The 24,138-nt window shown below is 47.9% G+C and overlaps 2 protein-coding genes across 3 annotated transcripts; one reads left to right on the top strand and one right to left on the bottom strand.

Annotated features, from left to right (window-relative positions):
* Nucleotides 1-1,614: 1,614 nt before the first annotated feature.
* PHKG2 (phosphorylase kinase catalytic subunit gamma 2) lies at nt 1,615-15,516 on the top strand. Of its 2 annotated transcripts, none has more exons than XM_053261546.1 (10): nt 1,615-1,840; nt 4,001-4,133; nt 4,489-4,664; nt 5,817-5,871; nt 6,630-6,695; nt 6,811-6,974; nt 7,661-7,751; nt 8,484-8,637; nt 12,550-12,675; nt 14,585-15,516. In XM_053261546.1, exons 2-10 carry the CDS (start codon nt 4,039-4,041, stop codon nt 14,867-14,869), a joined length of 1,212 nt encoding a protein of 403 aa, XP_053117521.1. In that variant the 5' UTR covers nt 1,615-1,840; nt 4,001-4,038; the 3' UTR covers nt 14,870-15,516. The 2 variants fall into 2 exon arrangements, with proteins under 2 accessions (XP_053117521.1, XP_053117522.1); XM_053261547.1 differs by lacking the exon at nt 1,615-1,840 and adding an exon at nt 2,458-2,540.
* A 937-nt stretch (nt 15,517-16,453) lies between these two features.
* On the bottom strand, nt 16,454-24,048 carry CFAP119 (cilia and flagella associated protein 119). Its single transcript, XM_053261548.1, has 9 exons — nt 23,471-24,048; nt 22,803-22,834; nt 22,447-22,512; nt 19,633-19,802; nt 18,797-18,867; nt 18,539-18,655; nt 18,190-18,247; nt 17,724-17,801; nt 16,454-16,949 (listed from the first exon to the last, which is right to left on the bottom strand). Exons 1-9 carry the CDS (start codon nt 23,579-23,581, stop codon nt 16,771-16,773), a joined length of 882 nt encoding a protein of 293 aa, XP_053117523.1. The 5' UTR covers nt 23,582-24,048; the 3' UTR covers nt 16,454-16,770.
* Between the last annotated feature and the right edge of the window lie 90 nt (nt 24,049-24,138).

The raw sequence follows: 24,138 nt of genomic DNA, 5'->3' as shown, positions 1-24,138 counted from the left end.
TATATGCTGAACTGTTGAATGTCACAGCATATCTGCTACCTGTCTCTATAGTGCAGAGTTGCACAACTTTGGCCCTCCTACAGATGTTGGCTTTTGATTGATTAAGCGCTGCCAAGTTGGTGTCAACTCTTAGCAACCACATAGCTAGATTCTCTCCAGGATGATCTGTCTTCAGCTTGGCCTTTAAGCTCTCTGGTGCATTTACTGCTGTTGTAATTGAGTCCATCCACCTTGCTGCTGATCGTCGTCTCTTTTCTTCAGCTTTTCCCAGCATTATGGACTTCTTCTCAAGGGAGTTGGATTTTCGCATAATATGTCCCAAGTATGATAGTTTGAGCATGGTGATTTGTGCTTTGAGTGAAAATTCTGGAATGATTTATTCTATTATCTATTTGTTTGTTTTCCTGGCTGTCCATGGTATCTTCAAAAGTCTTCTCCAGCATCAAAGTTCAAAAGCATCAATATTATTTCTATCTTGCTTCTTCAAGGTCCAGCTTTTGCCTCCATAGTGTGTCATGGAAAAAACAACTGTCTGAACGATTCTAATTTTTGTAGGTATACTCACGTCACGGTATCTAAATATCCTTTCTAAGGCCTTCATTGCACCCCTACCAAGTGCTAGTCTGCAGTGTGTATTTCTTGACTGCTGGATCCTTTACTATTAATGGTCAATCCCAAAAGGCAGAAGCTATCCACCACTTCAATGTCTTCATTATTAATTCCCATAATTCCTGATTATTGGCCACTGTGATGGGATTATGGGAATTGTAGTCCAAAAACATCTGGAAGACTAACCTTGTGCAGCCCTGCTATAGTGCCAATTTTTACTTTGCTCACCATAGAAATACTGGGGATGTCAATTTAAAACGTTGTTGATGGGACTGGGTTAATTGGGTGGACGGGGGGGGGGCTGTTGTGTGTGTGTGTCTGTCTGTCTGTCTGTCTTTAATGGCTTAAATTCAGCCATGATACTAGCTGGGTGACTCTGGGCCAGTCACTTCTCTCTCAGCCTAACTTACTTCATAGGGTTGTTGTGCGAAGAAACTCAAGTATGTAGTACACCGCTCTGGGCTCCTTGGAGGAAGAGCGGGCTATAAATGTAATAAATAAATTACATAAATGGGGGCGGGGTCTGTCATGATGAATGATCTGTCCTGTGGTTAAATTGGGGGCGGGGCGGGGACTGGCCAGGGCAAGAAGCGGGTTTCAGGTCCTGAGGCTGGCGGGTTTTTGTTTTTGCTGTCCAGCCACATGCCCAAGAAGCGAAGAAAGGCTGTTTGAGCAGCGACCTCATTTTGACCTTTGCTTCGCGCGTTATGAAACCTCGGCTAACCCCGCTTGTCAATTCACTCCCTTTGTGTCTCGCGATTGGCTATTCCTTTCTCCAGACTCTGGTCTCTAAGAGCCGCCTCCCAGCCCGGCTTCACAAGCCTTGCAGCCGATTGATTAGCTCAATTGTCAATAATGCACCTTTCTCCACCCCCTCCCACAGGCTTTTGTGATTGGCGCACTAGCTCCCCCCACGCCCCGACTGTGAAGAGGAAACAGCCGCTTCCTCTTTTAGTCCCCGCCCTCTAGCGTCATCGCCTTAAATTTCATTCGCTCCTGCCTCCCACGTCCCTCCCCTTTTCTTCGGGCCACCCTTTTTCCCCCTGACTGTTGCCTTCGTCAGTCCCGGGACGGATTGTTTTTCCTTTCGCCAACGCCAAATGCTGTTATATCCTGTCACTCTTAAAGTCCTTTGAAGCGGGCGGACGAATCAGGAAGGAGGGAGGCGGACCCTGGGAGTCGCCGGCTGCGAGCGGGGTCATTCACTCAGTCCGAGCAAAGGCAGCGCCGGGTGAGGATTTCGGGGAGTCCCTTTTCGTGGGCGGGGCGTAAATACGTATCGGGGGAATTCTTCCTGAGGCAAAAGAAACGGGGGTGGGGTTCTGAAGAGCTTACCGGCTGTGTTAAGTGGGCAATGCTTCATTTGAGCGTAAGGCTTTCCAGGGTTGAGCCCCGGAACCTGTTGCCAGGGCTAGGCCACTGTCCTAGAACCGCAGAACAGACTGCCTCTGAGCATGTGCAGAGTGCATTTACCGCTCCCCGAGTTGCCGGTTCTGGGCCTGGAGGACAAGATTGGCACATGTGTTTCACCAGTGCCTACTTCGGCCTTGGCATGTTTTATTATGCAATCATAAATATTTATATGTATGGTTTGTATGTCCCTATTTCTGTGTTTGTTTTTTGGGAAGTGCTCAAATGGTTCCACTCACATTGTCTCAGTAATCCTTACAACAACATTGTAAGGTAGCCGGTGTTACAGGGTTGCTTTTTAATGTACATGGTTATGGGAAAAGAATGGGGGAGGCTCATGGGAGTAGAGATATTATGATAAGGAGTTGCATAATTGAGATCACTTAATATAGATTGTTTATATCTTAATATACGTTAATATAAGGTTTTCCCCTCTTCCCCGCCAGATCTGTTTTCAGTGCATGTTTATGGACTCCCGAGGGAATTCTGCTCCATATTAGTACAAACCACAGCAGATGGAAGTAATTTTAGTGTATAATTTTAGCAAACTTGCTCATGTCAGAATCTGTTTTGAAAGACTTGTGGGATAATACCTCAGTCTCTACCAACATCCCCGAGAGCCAGTGTGTGTAGGGATGGGATTGTAACTGGTAGAGTGCCTGGTTTGTATGGAGATCATGGTCCCAGGTTCAGTCTCAAGGTAGGGTTGGGAAAGGCTCTTCTCTGAAACCATGGAGAGTTACTGCTTTTCAGTTCAGACAATACTGAACTAGATGGACCAAAGTCCTGACTCTGTATAAAGCAACTTCCTATGTCCCTATCCTCTTTGGACTTGTGGTGCAATCCTATACATATTTATTTGGTAATGTCCCATTGGGGCTTACTACCAAGTAAGTATGTATAGGATTGCAACCTTACTCCAACGAGACCTGTGTTCAAATCCCTGCCCAGCTCTGAAGCTCACTAGATGGCCTTGGGCCAGTCACTATTGCTTAGTCTAGCCTACCTCACAGGGTGGTTGTAAAATGTTGCTCTGAGCTCCTTGTAGGAAGAACAAAGAAGGTCTGCAGGATGGTGAGAGAAAAACAGGCGAGTAGTTGTGAGTGAGAACGTGGGAGCAAAGTGAGCATGTCCTGGCCCAAGCATGTAGATCTTATAAGACTCACTATTCATGCCCAGTGTCTGAAAGCGAGATGCTACCTGGATCAGGCCAAAGTCCACTCATCCCATTATCCTGACAGGATGCTGTGGTTGGATTTCAATATCTGTCATGGCTGTTGTGGCTGGAACATAGGAAACTGCCTTCTATAGAATCCGACCATTTGTCTATCTCAGTATTGCATACACTGACTGGCAGTGGCTCTCCAAGGTTTCAGGCAGGAGTCTTTCCCAGCCCTACCTGGAAAAACCAGGGGTTGAAGTTGGGAGCTTCTGCTGGCAAAGCAGATGCTCTACCACTCTGCTATTGCTTCTGGCTTTCTAATCCTCCTCCTCCTCAAGGATCATCGAGTTGCTTGGCTTGTTGAGATTCTACCCCCACCCCCATTGAATTGTGGTGATCTAACCTGTTGGTTTTGACTTGGTTGTGGATCCAAAAGATGAAACCTTAATGTGTGGTTGTACAGGAGGGCCTTTCTAACTTGATGGCTAGAACTTCCAGAGGGGTAGCCGTGTTGGTCTGCTGAGCAAAACCAACCAACTACTACCATAAAGATTGATTGTAGAGTATGTTTTCACAGAATTGGCATGTCAGTCAGTGTACTCATACAGGTACACACAGTCCATATCCCCATCAACGTCCGGTGTTTACCGCCTTCCTTATCTCTTGCACTCTGACTGCATGCCTTGCCCTCTTCCTCTCAGCTTGACTTCTCTGAAGGTCTTCCCTTGGGATAGGAGCACTCTGTGCAAGAATCTTTCAAGGACTTGTATAGCTAGCCCTTGAAAGGTTCTTCCCTGATATCCCCACCTTGCTTTTCAGATCTTGATTCTGCACATCTCCCCAACTTCCACAGCAGGATGACGCGGGACGTGGGTCTAGATGATGAGCTTCCAGACTGGGCTGGAGCCAAAGAATTCTACCAGAAATATGACCCCAAGGATGTTATAGGCAGGTGAGGACTGGGCTGGGATGGGAGGTGGTCCCTGAGAGCCAGCATGGTGTACTGGTTAGAGTGCTAGACTAGAACCGGGAAGACCTGAGTTAAAATCCCCATTCAGCCATGAAACTCACTGAGTGACTCTGGGCCAGTCACTTATCTCGTGGCCTAACCTACTTCACAGGATATAGTGAGGATAAACGTGACCACGTTAGGCTCCATGGAGCAAGAGTGGGATATAAATGTAAGAATTTAAAAAAAAAAGTTCATTGAGTAGCATGGAGACCCTCTAACCCCCCCCCCCCCACCGCCGCCAATAGCTTCAGTGTGTCTAGAGACTTTGGATTGATTGATTATCTCCTCTCCGCAGGGGTGTGAGCAGTGTAGTCCGGCGATGTATACACAAGCAGACAGGCCAGGAGTATGCGGTAAAGATTATCGAGGTCACCCCAGAACGCATGACCCCGCAGCAGCTGGAGGAGGTGCGCGTGTCGACGGGCAAAGAGATTGCCATCCTGCGCCAGGTCTCAGGTCACCCTTACATCAGTGAGTGGCCATCCCTTCCAACCAAGACCCTCATCTTGGCATCTCTCTAATGCGGTGTTTTCCTACTGGTGTGCCATGGCACTCTGATGTGCCACGAGATATTGGCCAGTGTGCTGTGCTGACTCACTCCTTAAGTCAACACCAAAAGCTTTTAGAGCTGGCTCACCTCATAATGCACTGGGAGGGACATGTACTTCCTGGTGCATTATGGGATCAGTCAGATCTAGGAGGGACATGAGGGGTGGCTACGAATAAGCAAAATGATTACATAAGAATACAGAGGAGGAGGGATAAATATTGTGTGGCTTAGCTACCACAAAAATGTGTGTTGGGGGGCAGGCAGTGTGCCCCAAGTTTTTTTTAAATGCCAGTGTGCCTCAGAATGAAAAAGGTTTGGAAACACTGCTCTAATGTTCAATTCATTCTCTGGCTAAGGCAGCTTCCTATGTTCCTATATAATACAATTGAGTGGTCTTATCCATTTTACTCCAGCATTAGTACCATGACCTGTAATGTACGCGTTTGCTGATGAGAAATCCTGAATCCTGTTTGTTTGTCGTAACTGTGGAAATCAACCACAGGGCCCTGTGGTCGCCAGGAGTTGGCACCAATTCAACAGCACACTTTACCTTTTTAGTTCCACAGAAAAGGTTTGTCTGATCCTGTTATAGGTAGTGATTGACAGTTCTACATGCTTCTGCTTGTAACTTCTAACTGCTTCCCCCTGCTAACTGAGTAAAGAGGCACCTTTTAAAAATAGTGGTTCTCTTTATTTAGCAGGGGGAGAGCAACTGGCGCTATCCATCCCCAGCACAGCACCCCCCTAGTAGCTGTTGCTGGTGGCTGTCTTATGTTTCATTTTTAGATTGTGAGCCCTTTGGGGACAGGGAGAAATTTTATTTATTTATTGCTATGTAAACCACTTTGGGAACTTTTGTTGAAAAGTGTTATATAAATATTTGTTGTACTTGTACTCTCATTCTTCACCAGATATATCTTTGGGAGCTTACACTGAGTTGTAATGCATGTAGTCTGTCACCAGATGGTGCTCTAGCACTGTTTTCTGTCTCTTTGTGTAGGCTGAAGGAATACCCAGCACTCTAGCTGTATAACTCCTCTCTTTCTCCCCCACCTCTCTTTTTCTCTCTCCAGTTACTCTTATAGATTCCTATGAGTCCTCCGCCTTCATGTTCCTGGTATTTGACTTGTAAGTAGCATTCCTCTGAAAGTTGAAGCTTTTCATCCACCCTATTCTCCCCTGACATGGGAAATACCTTTCTAAACTCTGTTGCAAGTATTGGCCTCCCTGAGGAACCTTTGCACTTCCTTTTGCATGTATGTGAGCATGCGCTTCTGCCAACATGATAGTCTGGATTGGGAAAGTAATGGGTGAAGCAACCACCAGAAACTGAGCTGAACTGAGGGGGTGACAGGAGAAATCACATTTGTCAGGTTTTGTTACAACAGTTATTGGAAAGAGCAGTTCGGCTGACCGAAGTAGCCAGCTCATCTGGGCTTCCCAGTCTACGCAGGCTGAACGGCTGCTGCTTTGGAACATGGCCTGCCTGTGTGCTTGCTCCTGTTCCTCTATAGTTGTATTTTCAGTTTGCACAAGTGTAGATAAATAGAACGTTTTGACTAAGTACCATAAACCTGCAGCACTCTCTCTTTCAGAGCAGGGCCCCTCCCCCCGATATTGTTGGACTACAATTCCCATGGGATGATAGGGGCTGTAGTCCAACAACATCTGGTGAACCCTGCTCTGCAGGGAGCCATATAATTGGTCCATATCAGAGGTGGCACACAAACCCAGATCCTCCTGGCCTCTGTCCACTGGACCAGGCAGGCTCTTGCTTTCAAAGGGTTGCCTCACTTCTAAGGTTTAGTGAGGGGGAGGTCTGTGCTCTCCTCCATGCCACCCCCCATTGCATATAGATTTACCCCAGATCCCTTGTTCCCCTGCAGGATGAGACGTGGGGAACTGTTTGACTACCTTACAGAGAAGGTGACCCTCAGCGAGAAGGAGACCAGGTAACGCACAGCACCCTCTGCTGGAGTCACCATTACCATGCTTGTGCCCCAACTTCCTGTGGCACTAAATAAAGAGAGGCTGCAGCAGCAGACGGGGTTCTGCCTCTCTTTTCAGGTGTATCATGCGAGCCCTCCTGGAGGCTGTGAGCTACCTGCACGCCAGTAACATCATCCATCGAGACCTCAAGCCTGAGAACATCCTCATGGACGACCAGTTGAACATCAAGCTCTCCGATTTTGGTTTCTCCTGCCATTTGGAGCCAGGGGAGAAGCTGAGAGGTGGAGATTGGCCCAGCCCTTATCCCCCATCTAAGAGCATGTCCCTGTGAGGGTGGTGGGGAAGTTCTTTTAGGGTTCTGATCTTTGGGGCTCTAACAAATTAAATTACGGGATAGGCTGTCCCATTGCCTCTGACCCTCTTTTTTATTTTTAGGGAAAATACATGTGCAAAGTTTTGTTAAAGAAAATTGGTCAATTTTTTTTGTCACATTGAAAACATCCAGGAATTAATCAAAATGTCACTTCTTTATGAATACATTCACAGACAGTAGGCTGTCATTAACAACAGCTGGATTGATACGGGAATAGTTTTAAATGCCTGCAGGCAAAACTGAGCCCTTGGCACTCATTATAAACTTGCAGTAATGCCCATGCCAAGTATTACTTGGACAGAGTGTGAAGACAGTTATGTCAAAACAGATCAGAATCTTGATAAATCAGGATCAGTAATAGATAGACAAGTAAATTAAAAACATTTTGGCATTGTACTTGTTTCAGGAGCACTGTGCCCTGTATGTTTTCTGAGGTATTTTGATAATGTTAGAGGGTAGATAAGTATCAAATGCATGAGTCATATTATGACCTAGAACAGCTTCTGCCAACCTATTGCTCCTAGCCTCAGATTCTTGGGGCAACAAACTTTGTACTACTTTGGGTTTTCTGATTCTACAACTCTTACTTGTCAGAGCTCTGTGGAACCCCTGGCTACCTGGCCCCAGAGATCCTGAAATGCTCCATGGATGAGACTCACCCTGGCTATGGGAAGGAGGTGGACCTGTAAGTGATGCTTGGTTGACACCTGTCCCTGAAAAAAGGCAGTTGGGTGGGGATGGTCTGTTGGGAGACAGGAGCTAGAGGGTGGGGGGGCATGCCTGCCAGGACCTTAGGACTGGTTTTGGGAAGGGGATTTTCTCTCTGATCCCTTAACTCAGTGGATTTGTCTCTTCCCACTGTATGCATCTAGATTTGGTCTGTGTACCGAGCATATAAGTGTGACTGGAAAAGAATCCTAAACTCTAGAACCACGTTTGGTGGAATAAGTATGCTCATTAACTACACTTGGCATATAAAGGCAAAATTAGGGTGAAATCTGACTTTTTAAAAATACCCCCCCCCCCCCGGGGCCTAAGAATGGAGATTAGGGGGCAACTCATGCCACCTCACAGGGCAAGGGAGGGGCAATATGTTAGTGCAGGCAGGTCCTGGAGATGGAACAGGTGGTTTGAAGAAATGACTATATTGAGTGCAAAAGCCTGTCTTTTCCCCCTTGGCCCAATAAGGCTCATCCTTATCAGATGGTGCCTGCTTGTTTTGTTTCCACAATCATCATGAGGTCTAGAAACATGCCTGCTTCTTAACAATGAATGCGGAAATTTGCAGGTTTCAAGAAGTTACTGGCTAGGCAAATATGCATTAGCTTTCTTGCTTCACTGTTCTTTGCTTTTCTGGGGTCTGGAGGGGTGCAAGAAATAAGATTTTTCATAATCTTTCCTTCCCTACCTCCTATAGCTGGGCCTGTGGAGTAATCTTTTTCACCCTCCTGGCTGGTTCTCCCCCTTTCTGGCACCGCAAGCAGATGCTGATGCTTCGGATGATCATGGAGGGGCGATACCAGTTTGGCTCTCCAGAATGGGATGACCGATCTGACACAGTCAAGGACCTGGTAAGAGGAGGAAATGTGTAAATCCCATTCCTTGTGAATACACCATATATTTGCGGCTATGAATACCACTTCCCAGGCGCAGAGGTCTGTGGTAAGGAAAGCCCAGTTCTGCACATTATGCAAAGTGAACACATCTGCTTATTTTGTATAATTTTGTTTCTGGTGGTTATGAGGAGGGGCAAACCCCTGGAGCCCTTCGTGATGCCCCACCATGGGGTATCATGGTTAACCAGCCCTCTGCTCCTGCTCGAGGAAACTCTCAGCACTTGCCCTGAGCCCTCAAGCACAGGGCCACAGCTGGCCCTCAGTCTAAGCATCTGCTGCCACCAAAATAAGATTTTTAGCTAGTGTGACTGGTTCCACTCCTAGGCATTGAACTTCCTGTCTTTCAGAAACAATATCAAAACTCAGTAGTGTGGTAAATTTAAAATGGTCAGTTAGGCGTGAGGTGGGACTAAAATAACAGACAGTTACACCAGTAAAAAAACAAAAACAGGTTTCCTATAATATACAGGTTTACTTTGTTGTAAACCACCCAGAGATGTGAGTTTGGGGCGGTATAAGAATAAATAAATAATATAATAAAAGGTTGCAAAAATTCAAAAAACCAGTACAGGAGCAAATGTTGAAAAGTCTAGCTGGTAAGAGTACAAAGTACAAAGCAACGAGCTTGCTAGCCTTCTCTCCCGTGGCCTAGCAGGTTCTAATAGGACCAGCTCCCTCACTGCTTCCTTCCCTAGCAGTTTCAGCTCGACCCGACCCTTGGTCTTCCAGCTTTCCAGGTCACACAGCACTCAGCAGCACACTCTCTCTCTCTCTCGCTCTCTCCGCTCCCACAGCCCTTCTCCCTCTTGGCTGCTCAACCCTCCTTTTTATACGATTCCAAAGGGATAAATTTAACCAATCAGGGAGTCTCTTCCCTCAGGCAGCCAGAACTTTCTGTCTCTGTCTGGAGACAACCAGTCTCAGCACTTTGTAACTTTCCCTCCAAAACTCTGCAACAGAATACTTTTACCTCAGACTTGGCTGTTAGAGGTTGCTACCTTTTAACCCCTACGGAGCCTGGAGGGGGATACAGAACAAACTGAAGAGCAAGCCATCCTATATAATAAGATCCCTGGCGTGCGTCCGTGTCTCAGACAAAGGATAGTGTCTGTGTCTGTGTCTCCCTCGGCTGTTCTGGGCATGCGTGGTGCGCGTGCGCAGAAGAGCCGAGCGAGACAAGGACGCAGGCGCCGGCTGCCATGTTGGCCGGTTGGTCGGCCCGGCCGCGGGGAGGGCAGAGGCGGCGGCGGCGGGTCCAGCCCGGCCGCGGGGAGGGCAGAGGCGGCGGCGGGACGGGACCGGCCCAGCCGCGGGGAGGGCAGAGGCGGCGGCGGCGGGACTGGCCCGGCCGCGGGGAGGGCAGAGGTGGGGGCGGGGGCGGGGGCGGGCAGCACTCTTGGCGGTGGGGGCGGAACCGGCAAGGCCAGAGGCGGCGGTGGGTCTGCCCCGACCGCTGGGAGGGGAAAGACGGCGGGGGTGGGTCCGGCCCAGCCGCAGGAAGGACAGAGACGGCGGCGGCGGCAGGTCCGGCAAACACAGCAATGGGCATCAATTTTCGAGAGACTAGTGCCTGTTATTTTAACGGGCTGAAAGATACTAGTAAAACATAATGGGAAGGATCTGCGCAGAGCACCTGTGTGCTAGTACTTAATTGTTCCCCTCACCCCCTGCCACAGCCCGCCTCACCTGAGTCGCACTCCTGCTCCTCCTCCTCCTCACCCTCCATCCCATTGCTTCCATCTCCCTCACCCCTCTTGGTCACTCCTCCATCCCTTTGTATCATTCCCCTCACGGTTGCGGCTGCAGCGTTGCTAGCACCTGTTGGCCAAGCTGCAGCCCCTTATCCCCACAGACCAGACCTCCTCACCCTCACCTGAGCCCCTGCTCATCCCCACAAGAGCAGCAGCGGTTGACCGGGCCTTTCCTTCCAGCCAACGCCACTTGTTCTCCTCAGACCCAGACCGCTGATAGGCCTGGGCCCGTCCCTTGCTTGCCTGCCTCCCTCCGCCAATGGCCTCAGTAGCCCCAAACAGCAGCAGTGGTTGACTGGGCCCTTCGTTGTTGCTGCTGCTGCTGCTGCTGCCGCCGCCATGACCACTCATTCCCCTCAGGCTGCTAACAGGCTCAGGCCTGTCCCTTGCCCTTCCTTCTTTCTCTCCCCTCCCCCCTTCCTGAGTTAGCAGATCTTGTTCATTTTGTTTCCCCATCTAATTCACACAACGGCAGCCTCCTTCTCCTGAAGTGGTTCTTTCCTCCCTCACAACCCCTCTCTTTGCAGTCCCCTTCCCACTATCAGATATAGATTATAGATATATTCCTCTCCTCTACAGTCAAGAACATCTTCTGACCAGTAACAGTTGCATTTCAACTGACCTTAACCATCTCAGGCTCCACCTCCCTATCTGCATAGGGAATCCCCACTGCCCAATCAGGTGCTTCTGCTCACGAACTCTTGCAAGAGCTGCCACACACAGGATTAGCCACAGTACGCTTGAGAGAGAGAGAGAGATGCTTCTCTCCTTTACACAGAGTGACATAAAGCACAACTTTCACTCCAACTGACTTTAACTGGCACTGACTCCCCCAGTCTGCATATGGAATCCCCACCACCCAGTCAACACAGTGCTTTTGCTGCTTTCACATCATTCAGTGCAAAACTTCCAGTATAACTTTGTATCTTTATCTACAAACAAGTAAATTTTAGCCCGTTGAATAACGGGCGCTAGGAAGGGAAGGGGCCCAAATTCGCCCTTCTGCCTGACTCTGGCGGTGTTGCCGCCAGGCCTCGGCGGCGGCTCTGCCGCCACCTTGGCCAGCTTCCCCCGCCGCCTCTTCCCCGCTCAATCAGCGGCCGGGCGGACTCTGGGGGCGCCGCTGCCGGTCCGGTCCGGGCCGCCCCCGCCTCACATTCCCGGCCGGTCTCCCTGGCCAGGCAAGGGCCCCAAGGACTCCCAGCCACCCAGCTTCGGCGGCGGCTCCGCTGCCACCTCGGCTGGCTTCCTCCGCCGCCCGGCTTCGGCGGCGCAGCCAGGCCATGGCTCCGCCGCTGCCTTGGCCGCGCTGCGTCCTCTGGCCGAGGCGGCGGCTTTGCCTCGGCCAGTGTCCCCCGCCGCTGCTTACCCAGCTTCTTCGGGGCGGCCGCTTCTGGCCGCCCAAGATGGCCGCGGGGTCCTGCTGTTCGTGCCTCCCTTGCTCTGTTCTGGGCATGCGCTGTGCGCATGCCCAGAACAGGCCAGGCACGAACGCACGCTTGGTGTCCGTCCACCAACGGACACCAAGCGTTTTATTAGAGAGGATATTTTCTAGTTGAAATTCTAGAACAAAACACCACACCTCCCCCACCTTCACCACATCTGCTCTTCAGGAAAGGAAATGCTGCTGCTTTCCCCACCTGGCTTCTGGGATATCGCTAGGCTCTATGCCTCCAAGCTCGTTGCTTCAGCCTTGAGAACTAGAGACTTGCTGCTGCTTCTTTTTAGTGAAAGCTGATTCTCAGGATTTCTTCTCCACTTGCATCAGCCTTGGATTCATGCACTAAGATGTTGGTGGGTGGGGGGACATCGAAGAAACTCCAGAGGGTGATTCCCTCAGTGATAGCCAATCACATTGTAGGGAACCCCAAGGCTGAGAATTCTGCCCTGACAGACTGGCTGAAAAACAAGGATACCTCTGAGGAACCAAGGCCTGTTGGCTGAGGGAGGGGAGCTGAGAGGTGGCTGGAGTAGCAACAGAGTCTGTGGAAAGACACATAAAGACCTGTTCAAGCAGAGTCTCTGCTCCTGAATTCCACACCATGATAGAAGGCTTAGGCTCTGCCCCTGGCCCTTTGCCTGCTATCTCCCTGCAAATGCCTCCTGTCTCCTGCAGATCTCACGACTTCTGCAGGTGGACCCAGCGGAACGGTTGACAGCTGAGCAGGCTCTACAGCATTCCTTCTTCCAGCGCTATGGGAACCGTGAGGTCCGGCGTTTTAGTCCCTATCACAAATTCAGGGTAAGTCAGGCTCTTGCTCTCCCCACCCCCTTCCCCACCCACCACCTATCAGAATGGACTCTGCTAGGTATTCTTGTTACTGGATTGTCGCACCCCTCTTAATTGCAGATGGACTCTTCCAGGGTCCTGTTTACCTGGCCTCCTCTCTTTCTGAATCCTCCCCCCACCATATTTACTTCATGGTCTCTTCCTTTGCCCCAACTCTACCACTATCATGGTTTATACCATGTCAATTTATTACATGTTTGATTCCACTTTCTCTGGGTTATCTATCTATTCGTCTGATGGTATTTCTTCATTTCTTACTTTTATATCACACCTTCTAGTGTGGAACTCAAGGTGGTGTCCATGGGGTTCTCAGTTGGTCTATCCAGGTTTTGGCCAGACTTAGACTTGCTTAGTTTAAGCAAGATGGCTGAATAAGGTGCCCTCAGACCAGACCCTGCAGCCTCTTCACTCCTTTCTCTCTTCCCAGCTTTTGCACTGATCACTTAAGACCTGTCTCTTTTATCCGGCCTTTCCTTCCCTCACTCGCTCCTGATACATTTTAATCGCCTAGTGCCGGGGTTCCCAGTAGGGGGTACTAGAACCCCTAGGGGTACTTGAAGGGCTCTTAGGGGTACTCAGAACCCTTCAGCCTTCCTCTGCTGTAGCTACAGTGCTCATAAGCAGTGTAATGGGACATGTTTACTTCAAGTGAGAGTAGGTTCCGTATTTTTTATTTCAGTAGGAATCCATTAGTCTGGATGTAAGCCAGTGACTGGAGTAGCCTATTTCATAACTCTAACATTTAGAGGTGTGTGTGTGTACGTTTGTACATGTTCTCTCGTTTGTTCTCTCTCTCTCTCTCCCACTCTGGTGTACCTGAGCTTAAAGGTTTGCAACAGAAGAGGTAGACTTGTTCAAAAAGGTTGGAACTCCTGGCCTAGTGGCTGTTTTAATTTGATCGTGTATGTGTATCCCTTTTAAATGGCTTTTATAATGATTATATGGGTTTTATTGTAATTTTATATATAGTTGTAAGCTGTTTTGATCACATGAGAAAAGCAGGATGCAGGGGTGATTTGATTTAAAACAAATAATGACTTAAATCGCTTCACAGACTCAATTTTAATGATTTAAATCACTAGTCAGAAAAACCATGATTTTCTAGTAAAAGTACATTCTTGTTGTCTACTATAACCTTAATACATATTCAGAGATTGATGCAGGTTTTGTTTTTAGAAGGAAGGTACACACTAATAGGTACATACTTTGCATATTTCTGTTTCATTTGGGCAAGCCTTGCATTCCTTTGTTTCAACAACTGGCATTCCGCACCTATCTTACACACAGAAACTTCATTAAAATATTCCCAGATGGGGTCTCTCTTATAGCCTCTTATGATAGGTGTTCATGGCACCTCCCTTCTACAATGGAGGATACACTCCAAAAAGGTTCCCGTAGGATTGCAAGAATATGTTTTCTTCACTTTTGTTTTCACTTTCTATTCCCCTCCCCACAACCCTTGCATTTATAATCATTTATAACTCCTCTTCGCTCAGATCTACTTCATCCCCCCCAGTCCTTTCTTTATTCATATACTGGCTACCTTTGTCACTGAACTTTTAGAGGGGGGCAGAGCAAGGGCTTGTTAACAATAAATAAATCCACTAGTATAAACAGATCCAACAAAATCTGACCTTGCAAGTCCTCAAATCTACAGACCTGTTTCTCTCTTACTGGACCGCAACATACAGTTTGATGAAAACTTGCAGTGTATTTATAAAGCAAAAATGGGGACTTCTATGTTTGGCATTATTCTGGGTAGTTACCGCTTCCCATTTCACCTGTTTTTTTCTCACCTTCCCCTCTCTGACTTGGGGAGGCACACATGGTGGCTGTTGTTTCTGTCTCCTTCCTCTGGCAGGTTATTGCATGGACTGTCCGGGCCTCCATCCGCATCTTCTCCAACTACCGCCGGGTGCGGCCAGTCACCAAGGAGCTGCTGCTGTGTGACCCTTACGCTCTCAAGGGGGTCCGCAAGCTGATTGATGCCTGTGCCTTTCGCATCTACGGGCACTGGGTCAAGAAGGGTGAACAGCAGAACCGTGCTGCGCTCTTTGAAAATGTCCCCAAGGCCATCCAGCTGGTTTTGCTGGGTGCAGAGGGAGAGGAGGCCCCCTCATCCACTATGGACAACCTTCCCAACTAGCTACCTCTGCTGTTGTTGCTTACGCAACTGTGGGATCGCTGGGTCCCTGGTACTGTACTAGAAGGAGGCCTGGGCCCCTCAGAGAACTGCCGTACTCATACCTTCCGGGAAAATGACAGGTCACAGAACCTTCCTATGGGAGACAATTGACTGTGCATGCAGAAGGGGTCCAATCTTGTGGCGAACGGAGACTTTGTGTCGAGGAGAGTGTGATCTTGTGTTTGTGGCTAATGAGAACAAGAGCCCTCCTAATGTTGGGCTGAGGGACCCTTGATCTGCATGTGAGAATACCAATATTGTTTGATATGTAAGGATGTGGGGGGAGCACTGGGGGAGAGGGGTTCTTTGTGTCTCTGTGCAGCAGCCATCGGCCTTTCGCACACTTCTTTCCAAATAAGGAGGCAGCCTACCTCTTGCCCCTTGCCGCCAACTTTCCCACTGCTGGGCAAATAGGGATCATGTATGGCCAGTATGGCTGAGCTGGGGCCCAAGAGCGGGCAGGAGGAAAGACTGGATTAGATGCTGCATGCCTCCTGCTCCCTATTAAGGGGAATTGGGGATTAGCCCTTCTCTGTAGAATTATGTCTTCTTGGTTGTGACATCCTCATTTATGTTGGAATTGGAATAAAAGTTGAATGTGACCAAAACCAGCCTCTGATTGGGTTTTTTCAGTTCCCAAACAGGGCTGTGTCTTCTCTGTTGGGAGGGGGATGCTGACAGAAGGGGTGAGAAGATATAAAGATGGACTTCTACTAAACCCAAAGGTACAATTGTGGGCTACATAGCAGCTAATGTGCAGCCCAAAAAGACAGGCCTTGCATAGAACCAAAATGGCTCAAGAAAAGATCTGGGAAAACGCACCTTGTCAGTTTCGCCCCAGCAAAAATGAGAGTCTCTGCACCACCATGTGGATGCCTCTGGGCCTGGCCTGGTCCCAGACGGTGGGAGTGCTGAGGTTTGGAGTGTAGCAGGGGAAAGAACCTTTTGATGCCTGACCATGAGGTTTTGCGATGTTTATAACTGGATAACCAGCCCACTGCCACAACTGCCAGCCCACACCCTGAGCCCTCCAGCATCTCAGGATAGCTGTGTTGTCACTGCTTAACCATCGTTCTGTCTTCATGTGGCGAGTGGCAGTAAAAGATGCCACCCACCCAGGATAAACAACCACCACGGATTTATTCTTGTTTGAAATCAACACGACACTTTCCTCCTTTATGCAGAGCGCCAATCAATCACATCTTCCCACCAGTGACAGTTACACCCCAACTGACCTCAGCTGTCACAGACTCCTCCTCCCTATCTGCATACGGAACCTCCACAGCCCAATCCCATTGCTGCTTTTGCTGCCTCGACTATGTTCAGCACAAAACCTCAAATATAACTTGATACCTTACCACAAACATAAATGCAGACAATTATTCTATAATTCAAATTCTAGAATAAAAAATCCCCATTTTGCAACAAACTCTCATTTCCCAAGCAACACTGAGATGGAGTGTGGAGGAAAATGGTCCCCACAGAGAAGTGCTTCCTTGCAGGAAAGAGTGTCTAGAATGTGCAGAAAATGAGCAGCAGTTCTGCTGACTGGAAAGGTCTTTAATGTCTTTACATCACACACACAGATATTACTATACAGATCAGATACTACTACAGATATCAATACATCGACTGTAAGCTACATAGCATAGTTTAAAAAGCCTTTTCAAAGGTCTGTCTGTTGCCCCCATTTTAGCCAATATACACTCCATGGTCACAAGGTCTCTAGATTCTCCCCACCTGTGATGGTATGAGATTATTTATAGAGGGTCCCTTAGAACATCTTCGTAAGGAGGTGGCGGCGGCGGCAACGTTCTCATCTAAAAAATTGGGTCTCTTGCTGCTGGCAGCCCTCCACCGGCTCACTTTTTCTTGCCCTTGGCACTTGTCTTGCGAGCACTGCTCCCCTTCTCCAGCTGGGCTAGCTTGCTGTTGAACTGTTCCTCCGTTGCTTTTAAGCGCTGCTCCATTGCAAGGCGCAGCTCGGCCATCTCGTGATTGAGCTGGGATGTGATGTACTCCCGCAGCACAGCGGTGGGGCCTGGACGGAGGGTGAGGTGGAGTGAATGGGAAGTCAAGCCCCACACAGAGCTCCAAGCACTCCTCCCAGCCTGCCAGAGTTCAGGCTGGCATTCCCCAAATTTAAATTCATTTAAAATATTTATATCCCGTTCCTCCAGCACACAGCTGTTTGGGGCAACTTACAATAACCATAAAGTGTATTTATAATAAAACAATCAAAGTCACTAAAAACACAGCAATAACATGCAATAAGATGCACTAAAAGTCAGCATGTTAAAATAGCAAATAGATATGATAAAATGAGATAAAGCAGCAGTCTGGTCTAAAATGGATTAAAACCAGAAACTATTATAGTCAGTTTTGAAAAGCCTCTTTAAAAAGAGGCTTTTAAAGTTTTTTTTAGAAACTAATCAAAGAGGGAGAATGATGAAACGTGGCAAATGTTTAACATATTCTATCTCAGGCATTGTCATTTTAAGTGGCACAGTGGGGAAATGCTTGTCTAACAAGCAGAAGACTGCCGGTTTGAATCCCCACTAGTACTATAGCTGGTAGGCAATGATGAACCCCTCCTGTATGCTACCAAAAGAAAACCACAGGGCTTTCTGGGCGCCAGGAGTCTAAATCAACTTGACGGCACACTTTACTTTTATCTCAGGCATCCTTACAAGGGCTCTGTAAGGTAGACCAGTACTATTGTTCCCATATTGCAGATGGGGAGCCAAGAGTGAAAGTGGGATTTGAGCCAGGGACTTTCTGGGACCACCACGCCACAGAACCCCTCCCCGCTTACTTTCTTCTGGTGCAGCGGCTGCCTCTTCAGCACCCTCCAGCAAAGGGGACAAAGCTTCTGTGCTCTCAGCCATGGCTTCTGCAGAAGAGAGAGACGTTAAACTCTTTGGATGAGATGTGGGGAAAGGTGGAAGTCAGAAGTTTCTGAATGAAACGGTTTTATGTGATCCCTTCATATAATTGTACAAACACTTATCTAGCTCTGGAGGACCATTAAGACACTTTAGTACTTGTGATGCTTTAAAATCATCTTGGGTAGCAGAACTGAGTAAGACCTCTTGTCTTGGGTGTGTGTTTGTGTGTGTGTGTGTGTGTGTGTGTTTATAAGGGGCTCTTGCCTAGAAGGAGACATTATTACCAGATCAATGACTTGAGGTGCCTCTAAAATCCCTGCTAGGAAGGATATTACAACTGCTGAATGTTTAGAGGTAACTTGAGCGGAGGAACTTGGGCATATCCATGCTTACCTTCTTCTAGAGACTCTTCGGGCAGCCCAATATAAGAAAAAGATATGTCCAATCGCACCTAGAAGGGAGAGAAGTAGAGGATTTAAGAGGATTTTTGTATGTGTGAATGCAGGACTATGAAATCACCCACTGATTATGTTGGCTTGCTACTTTCTAGTTTCGTCTTATGAAGCCCTTCTCTGGACCCACAAAAGCTGGACTCTTGCTTCCATACATGAAAATTATCAGGATGAGTCAAATTGTACGAAAGCCATTATTTGTCATTTGTACTGAAGGTCATATTCATCAGGGATTGTACACTCTCTTCTGCACACCTTGGGTGGGAGAGAGAAAGGAGAGATGACCTTACCTGTGGAGTGAAAGCGTATTTGTAAAGTTTGAAATGTCGAAAGTAGGTGTTGATCACGTAGTCAGTTATCAGCACGAGCTGGTCCTGATTGAAGAGATCAATGCTGAAGGGGGGCCTCTAAAGAGGGAAGGAAAGAGGGGTTAAACCGGTAGGTGCTGTTTCTTTCCCAAGAGGCTCTGCTGTGAAAAGGCACACGGCAAAGGGGTCTCAGCTGGGTTATGCTACTGTTCTTGCCCTGCCTGTCCCAAACACTCTCACCCGAATGGAATGGCAGAAAACAAGTTCGGAGAAGTAGCTGTAGCATTCCTCCACGTTGGGTAGTGGTGTTTCTGCAGGGGAGGGAGATGCTGAGAGTCAGTGACGGATCCAGCTCAGACCCTACCCCCCTCTTAGAGATGTTTATCAGCCATTTCGGAAGGGTGGTATAAAAATCAAACAAACAAACAATACTCAGAACTTTCTTCTACAGTCCAGTTTGCCAACTGGTTGCGGGGAGGGGAGGGGAGGGCAGGGCACACTGGGTCTGCTGCGCCCCGTCTCTTCTCTTTACTCTCCCATCACGGTTGTCTGCTGGCACATGTATGACTTCATAAGAAAACCTGCTGGTTGGGACTGAAGCCTCACTATGAAGAGCAGGTACATGGGACAAGCCTTAGCACAAGGGTGGGATCTGGGCGATGGGGACTAGCCCACCCCTCCATTTAATAATGAGGCTTGTAAGTGTGTAAGTATAGACTCCCCAACCCCCTTTTCAAAATCTGGGGTACTCTCAATGAGGCTCTGGCCTTCCATTCTCACAGTCTTCTGGTAAAGTGTGCCGTTAAGTCGATTTTGACTCATGGCACCCACAGAGCCCTGTGGTTTTCTTTTGGTAGAATATAGGAGCGGTTTACCATTGCTTCATCCCATGCAGTATGAGATGATGCCTTTCAGCATCTTCCTGTATTGCTGCTGCCCGATAATAGTACCAGTGGGGATTCAGACCGGCAACCCTTTGCTTGTTAGTCAAGCATTTCCCCGCTGCGCCACTTAAGGTGACTTGCTGCTCATAAAATTCCCTTTAAATTATATTCCTTTGCTTGGCCATGCCTTACCAATGCAGGCCTCATGTATGTCCTTCACGATTGAGAAGAAGGCTGAGGTCTGTTCCGGGTTGAAGCCCTGCTCCCGGCTGAACAGGATGGTGTAGAAGTACAGATCCAGTAAGATAGCAGCTCGTGGGTTTGAACTGAAATCCTGCAGATTAAACAGGTTGGAGAGGATGCTGGGGAAGAGAGGAAGTAGGGGAGGTGTGAGTACAGGCATCCTCTTTGCAGGACGCTTCCAACCCCACACTCATATCTGGTTCCTTGTCCCCATTTTCTCTAGCTGATGAGAGTCTGCTGGGTTTTTATGCAATCCACTGCAAGTGTGTGCAACTGAGAGTAGTCGGGCAGATGAGGGGTTGCTGAGGGTTAATTTTACTGCTATTCCAATTCTTGAGCTCTGGCAACACTCATGCATATCGATTAAAAATGTGCTATTCTTGGCAGCATCTTCAACAGCACTCAAGTGAGCTACACAATGGGGCTATTCTCATGATCAGCCAAAATCGGGCTAGGAGAGCCTAGCCCGATTCTGGCTGATCATGTAAACCACCGGGCTCGCAGGCGAGCCCCACGGCTTACAAGCGGCTAGCCCGCTTTTTTAGCCCTCCCCTTCAGATCTCCGTGCCACAGCTACTCACGAGGAGACCCCTGGAGCGGAGGTGAAAAGCTGCCTCCCAGCTCCGGGGGTCTGCCCAGTATGCCCTGCGTGTTCACGCAAGGCATACTGGAGCTCCTGGGGGCCCTGTGGCCCCCCGAGCTCCCCAGCCCCCGCCGGCTCTGTCACAGAGCTGGCAATCACAATTGCCGTCACAGAGCCAGCAAACCGAATTGGCCACCCGGGCTTAGCTCGCTCTCCCCGCGCACCCTGCTAAACTGGGTCTCACTGATTGTGAGACCCAGCTCAGTGACAATCAGCACCAGTTTACATAGTTCACATAGGAAGCTGCCTTATACGGAGTCAGATTGTTGGTCCATCTATCTCAATATTGTCTACACTGACTCTATGGTTTCAGGCAGGGGTCTTTCCCACCCCTATCTGAAGATGCCAGGGATTGAACCTGGGACCTTCTGCATGCAAAGCAGATGCTCTGCAAATAAGGGATGGGGCTGAAGTATGCCCCCATCCATTATTTACAGATTTACACCCTATGCATTTAGGATGTATTTATTTTATCTTGTTGCAACCTGATCCCTTTGCTGCAAGTTCATCCAGAAGTAAGTCCTAGTAGGATTTATTCCAAGTAAATGTGCAAAGGATTGCAGCTTTACTCTCAGATCTGTTCCTGGACCGGACCCAAGTGTGTGTGTACGTACACACACACACACCATTTCATGCACCTGATGAACAAGAGTGTAGTCTACAAACCATGTACCACAATCAATGCATTAAGATGCAACAGGACAATTTTTGCTGCAACAGACTAACATGACCCAATCACTGCAGGCAAAGGTTTTATGGAGGAAACAGCATCTGAATACAGATTTGTGTTTTTCCAGAATCTATAGTCCTCAGAATTTACTGTTCTGTCATAGAACTCCTTCTGATGTAAAAGACTCCTCCCTAGTGAGAGACAGCAAGAAAGTAAATGCTACACAGCAGATCTCTGGAAATGAACCATTACAGAATAAAGACTCTGCCTTATTCATGTTTTATTGCACTGCAAGGAACTGAATACTGCCTGGTTATTGTGTATTCATGAGTACGTATCTGTGAAATGCCTCTCACTGGGTGTCTACAATACAGAAAAGGTTTGCCCTCCTGCTCTCAAATGGGATCATGTTGAGTACAATGAGGCACACCAGGAATTTCACCTGACAATGAGTCTGTTCTCACAACCAAACGTTGGGTAGGAGGAAGTCCAGCCAGGATCCCAGGCCCATGAGCACTCCCGAAAAGTGGTTGTGTGTCAGCAAAAGCTGAGGTAGGAGGACAGGAAAGTGATTGTGTGCTAGCCACAATCTGGGTAGGGCAGCGCAGGACATGCTTTCCCTCCGCCTTTGATACAATGGTGGGTAAATAATGTTGGTTGGCTGCACTGTCCATACCCCGATCACGACTAGCACACGTCACCTGTTGGTCTTCCTGCCTCAATTTTTGTCGACACATAACTGGTTTTTGGGAGCGTCCATGGGATTGGGATCCTGGCTGGATGCTCCCCCTACCCAGCTTTTGGTTGTGAGAATGGGCCCTGTCAGTCCATGAAGGACTGTGTCCCTGCTCTGTGCTGCCTTGATCATCTGGCCTAAAAAAGATGGGCTCCTCTCTGATTGACCACAGCTCTTAAAGCTGCAATTGTAGGTCAAGGTGGTTGACTAGCACACTAGTTATTTGGCTGAATATGCTGCACATTATTAGTCTACATGTTTGGAAAAGTATCACCCAAGCCTCCACTATGTATATGGTTCTCGAAATTCTGTGGCCGATATTCACTTTGCTGCACAGCTGTCAATGCTTGCATTAAATGTGTTACTGTCTCTGAATAGTTACTTTGCATTTTTGTGTGGTGTTTTGTATATTTTATTTGATTCACAATTTTTTCACACTGCTTTTCAACCATCATGGTTCTCAAAGCGACTCACAATAATAAAATCAGGACAAATGACAACTCTGGAGTACCAGGTGCTTCCAATGGTATCACCCAAAGCTGTTATTTGTCCCTTGGGGGGACAAATGGTGCCTGTTCTTGTGAGGCAAACAGCAGCTTCACAGGGAGAATTTTCAGTGGGAAAATGCTATAGGAGGAAAGTTTGAAACAAGATTTCTGCCTGTAGCTATTTGCACCCTAACAGAGCTAATCAGGAGATCTTAAACTTCATCACTTCTTCAGATCATCGGTGGTTTGGGCCTTATCGATGAGAGCCATGGCGTGAACATCAAGGTATTTCCTGAAAGAGGAAGAATAAATGAAAACAAGTAAATATGGTGTGGCTTACAGTCCGAACTACACAGTGCTAACATAAACAGGCAGCCCTGAGTATAAATAAGTGTAATCATATACTTCAAACATAGCTGGCACACTGGCTTAATTAAGAGTATAAGATTGTCTGGGCTGTATCAGGCACCCACCCAGGAACAACAGAATGCAAGGATCTCTTTGCTACGCATCAATATGCAGTGACTCTGAGGTGGGATATGGCATCTAGACTTCTTTGGAAGGGCAAAGGAAGTCACTCACCACATACATATCTTCGCTTTGTGCTCCAGGGGCTGAGAAAGAGAGAGAGAAATTTTAACTAGGTTTTCTGAATGGGGATCACTACAGGGTGAACTTTCAAGTAGTTTTTTAATCAAGAAGCTATCTTAATTGCAAGCTCTTTGATTCACAATAATTGTTTTTCAGTGTGATTCATGCGGTGGCAGCTTCAATAGCAGATATCTCTGTCAAATGGAAAACAATTCTAATTGGCTTATGCTTTTGGACTAATATATATTTGTTAGATAAATGGTAGCCAGCTAGTCTTAATTATGTATGCTTGCATGTAAATAAGGATGATTTTGCCTCAAGCACATTATGTTGACAATTTCTGGTTTTAAAGTTTGTGTCACCTCCCCTGATATTTTTCTTGGCAGACAGGATTGAAAAGTGGCCGAAAAACAACCTAAATGAATGAACGGTAGGCAGGCATGCCGGCATTCATTTATTCAGCACTGCAGGCAAAGCTTATTCAATTAGTGCCTCTGCTTAGGTGCCAAAAACCGCACCAGTTGAATTTCTGCCTCATGAGGCTGCTGTCAGGGACATAGAGCTAAAAATGGGGAGTGCCCAGCCTGCCTCCTGTAAGAGTGGGGAACATGCATTAGTGCATTAACACGACACATTAATCAATTCCCGTCCCCGTTCACCTTTGGGATGGACTCTAGCCCCATCATGGTTCGTTGCTGCCGGAAGATGGGGAGGGGGGACGCGTTGTCATAGCAACGTCCAACTCCAGCCAGCCAGAATTCCCCGTGCATGCGCAATCAGAACGAGCAACACTGCGTGGAAATGATGAGGGCGAGCATTTAGCCAATCACAGAGCTCCTCTTTGTGGTCTTCGTGAAGGGAACAAACAGATAAGAACAGACTAGAGTAACAAACAACTGCCGCTGGAGGGGAAATTGGAAGTCGCCTTTATATTATTATGCCATTGTCATAAAATAAATAAATGTTTAAAAAAACCTTTAGGTTTTTCTGACTATAGGGGCAGTGTGAGATCCTTCTGGTCCTGGCATCTCTATGGTGATATTCTTCAACTTTACTTTGGAAGCGAAACTATTGCCATTGTAGCCCGGAAGTTCTAATTCCGGCTCCAAGCCTGTGCGCAACTCTAAACGCGCAACTCTAAACGTTTTATATCTCTATGAAAATTTAACACCCCGAAGGAAACAGGCACTTGCGGAGCACATCTCCGTTTAGGAGCCTCCGCAAGGGTAACTTAATCCAATCATAGACGCCGCCGGACGCAGCCCTTTCCGCATTTTAGCCAATCACATCCGGCTTCTTGCAATGAGCCCGCCCAGTGTGTCATTTT

Source organism: Hemicordylus capensis, chromosome 6, assembly GCF_027244095.1.
Source record: "Hemicordylus capensis ecotype Gifberg chromosome 6, rHemCap1.1.pri, whole genome shotgun sequence".
NCBI classification, from domain to species: Eukaryota; Metazoa; Chordata; class Lepidosauria; order Squamata; family Cordylidae; genus Hemicordylus; species Hemicordylus capensis.
This window is presented reverse-complemented; position numbering and strand designations above follow the sequence as displayed.

Excerpts from the sequence above, each read along its gene's own strand:
- PHKG2 (XM_053261546.1), top strand. The coding sequence starts at position 4,039 with ATGACGCGGGACGTGGGTCTAGATGATGAGCTTCCAGACTGGGCTGGA. Across the intron at positions 4,665-5,816 it reads CTCAGGTCACCCTTACATCA|TTACTCTTATAGATTCCTAT; the intron begins GTGAGTGGCCAT and ends TTCTCTCTCCAG. Across the intron at positions 6,696-6,810 it reads CTCAGCGAGAAGGAGACCAG|GTGTATCATGCGAGCCCTCC; the intron begins GTAACGCACAGC and ends CTCTCTTTTCAG.
- CFAP119 (XM_053261548.1), bottom strand. The coding sequence starts at position 23,581 with ATGCACGGGGAATTCTGGCTGGCTGGAGTTGGACGTTGCTATGACAAC. Across the intron at positions 22,835-23,470 it reads GGCTAGAGTCCATCCCAAAG|CCCCTGGAGCACAAAGCGAA; the intron begins GTGAACGGGGAC and ends TCTCTTTCTCAG. Across the intron at positions 16,950-17,723 it reads AGCCGCTGCACCAGAAGAAA|GCCCCACCGCTGTGCTGCGG; the intron begins GTAAGCGGGGAG and ends CCCTCCGTCCAG.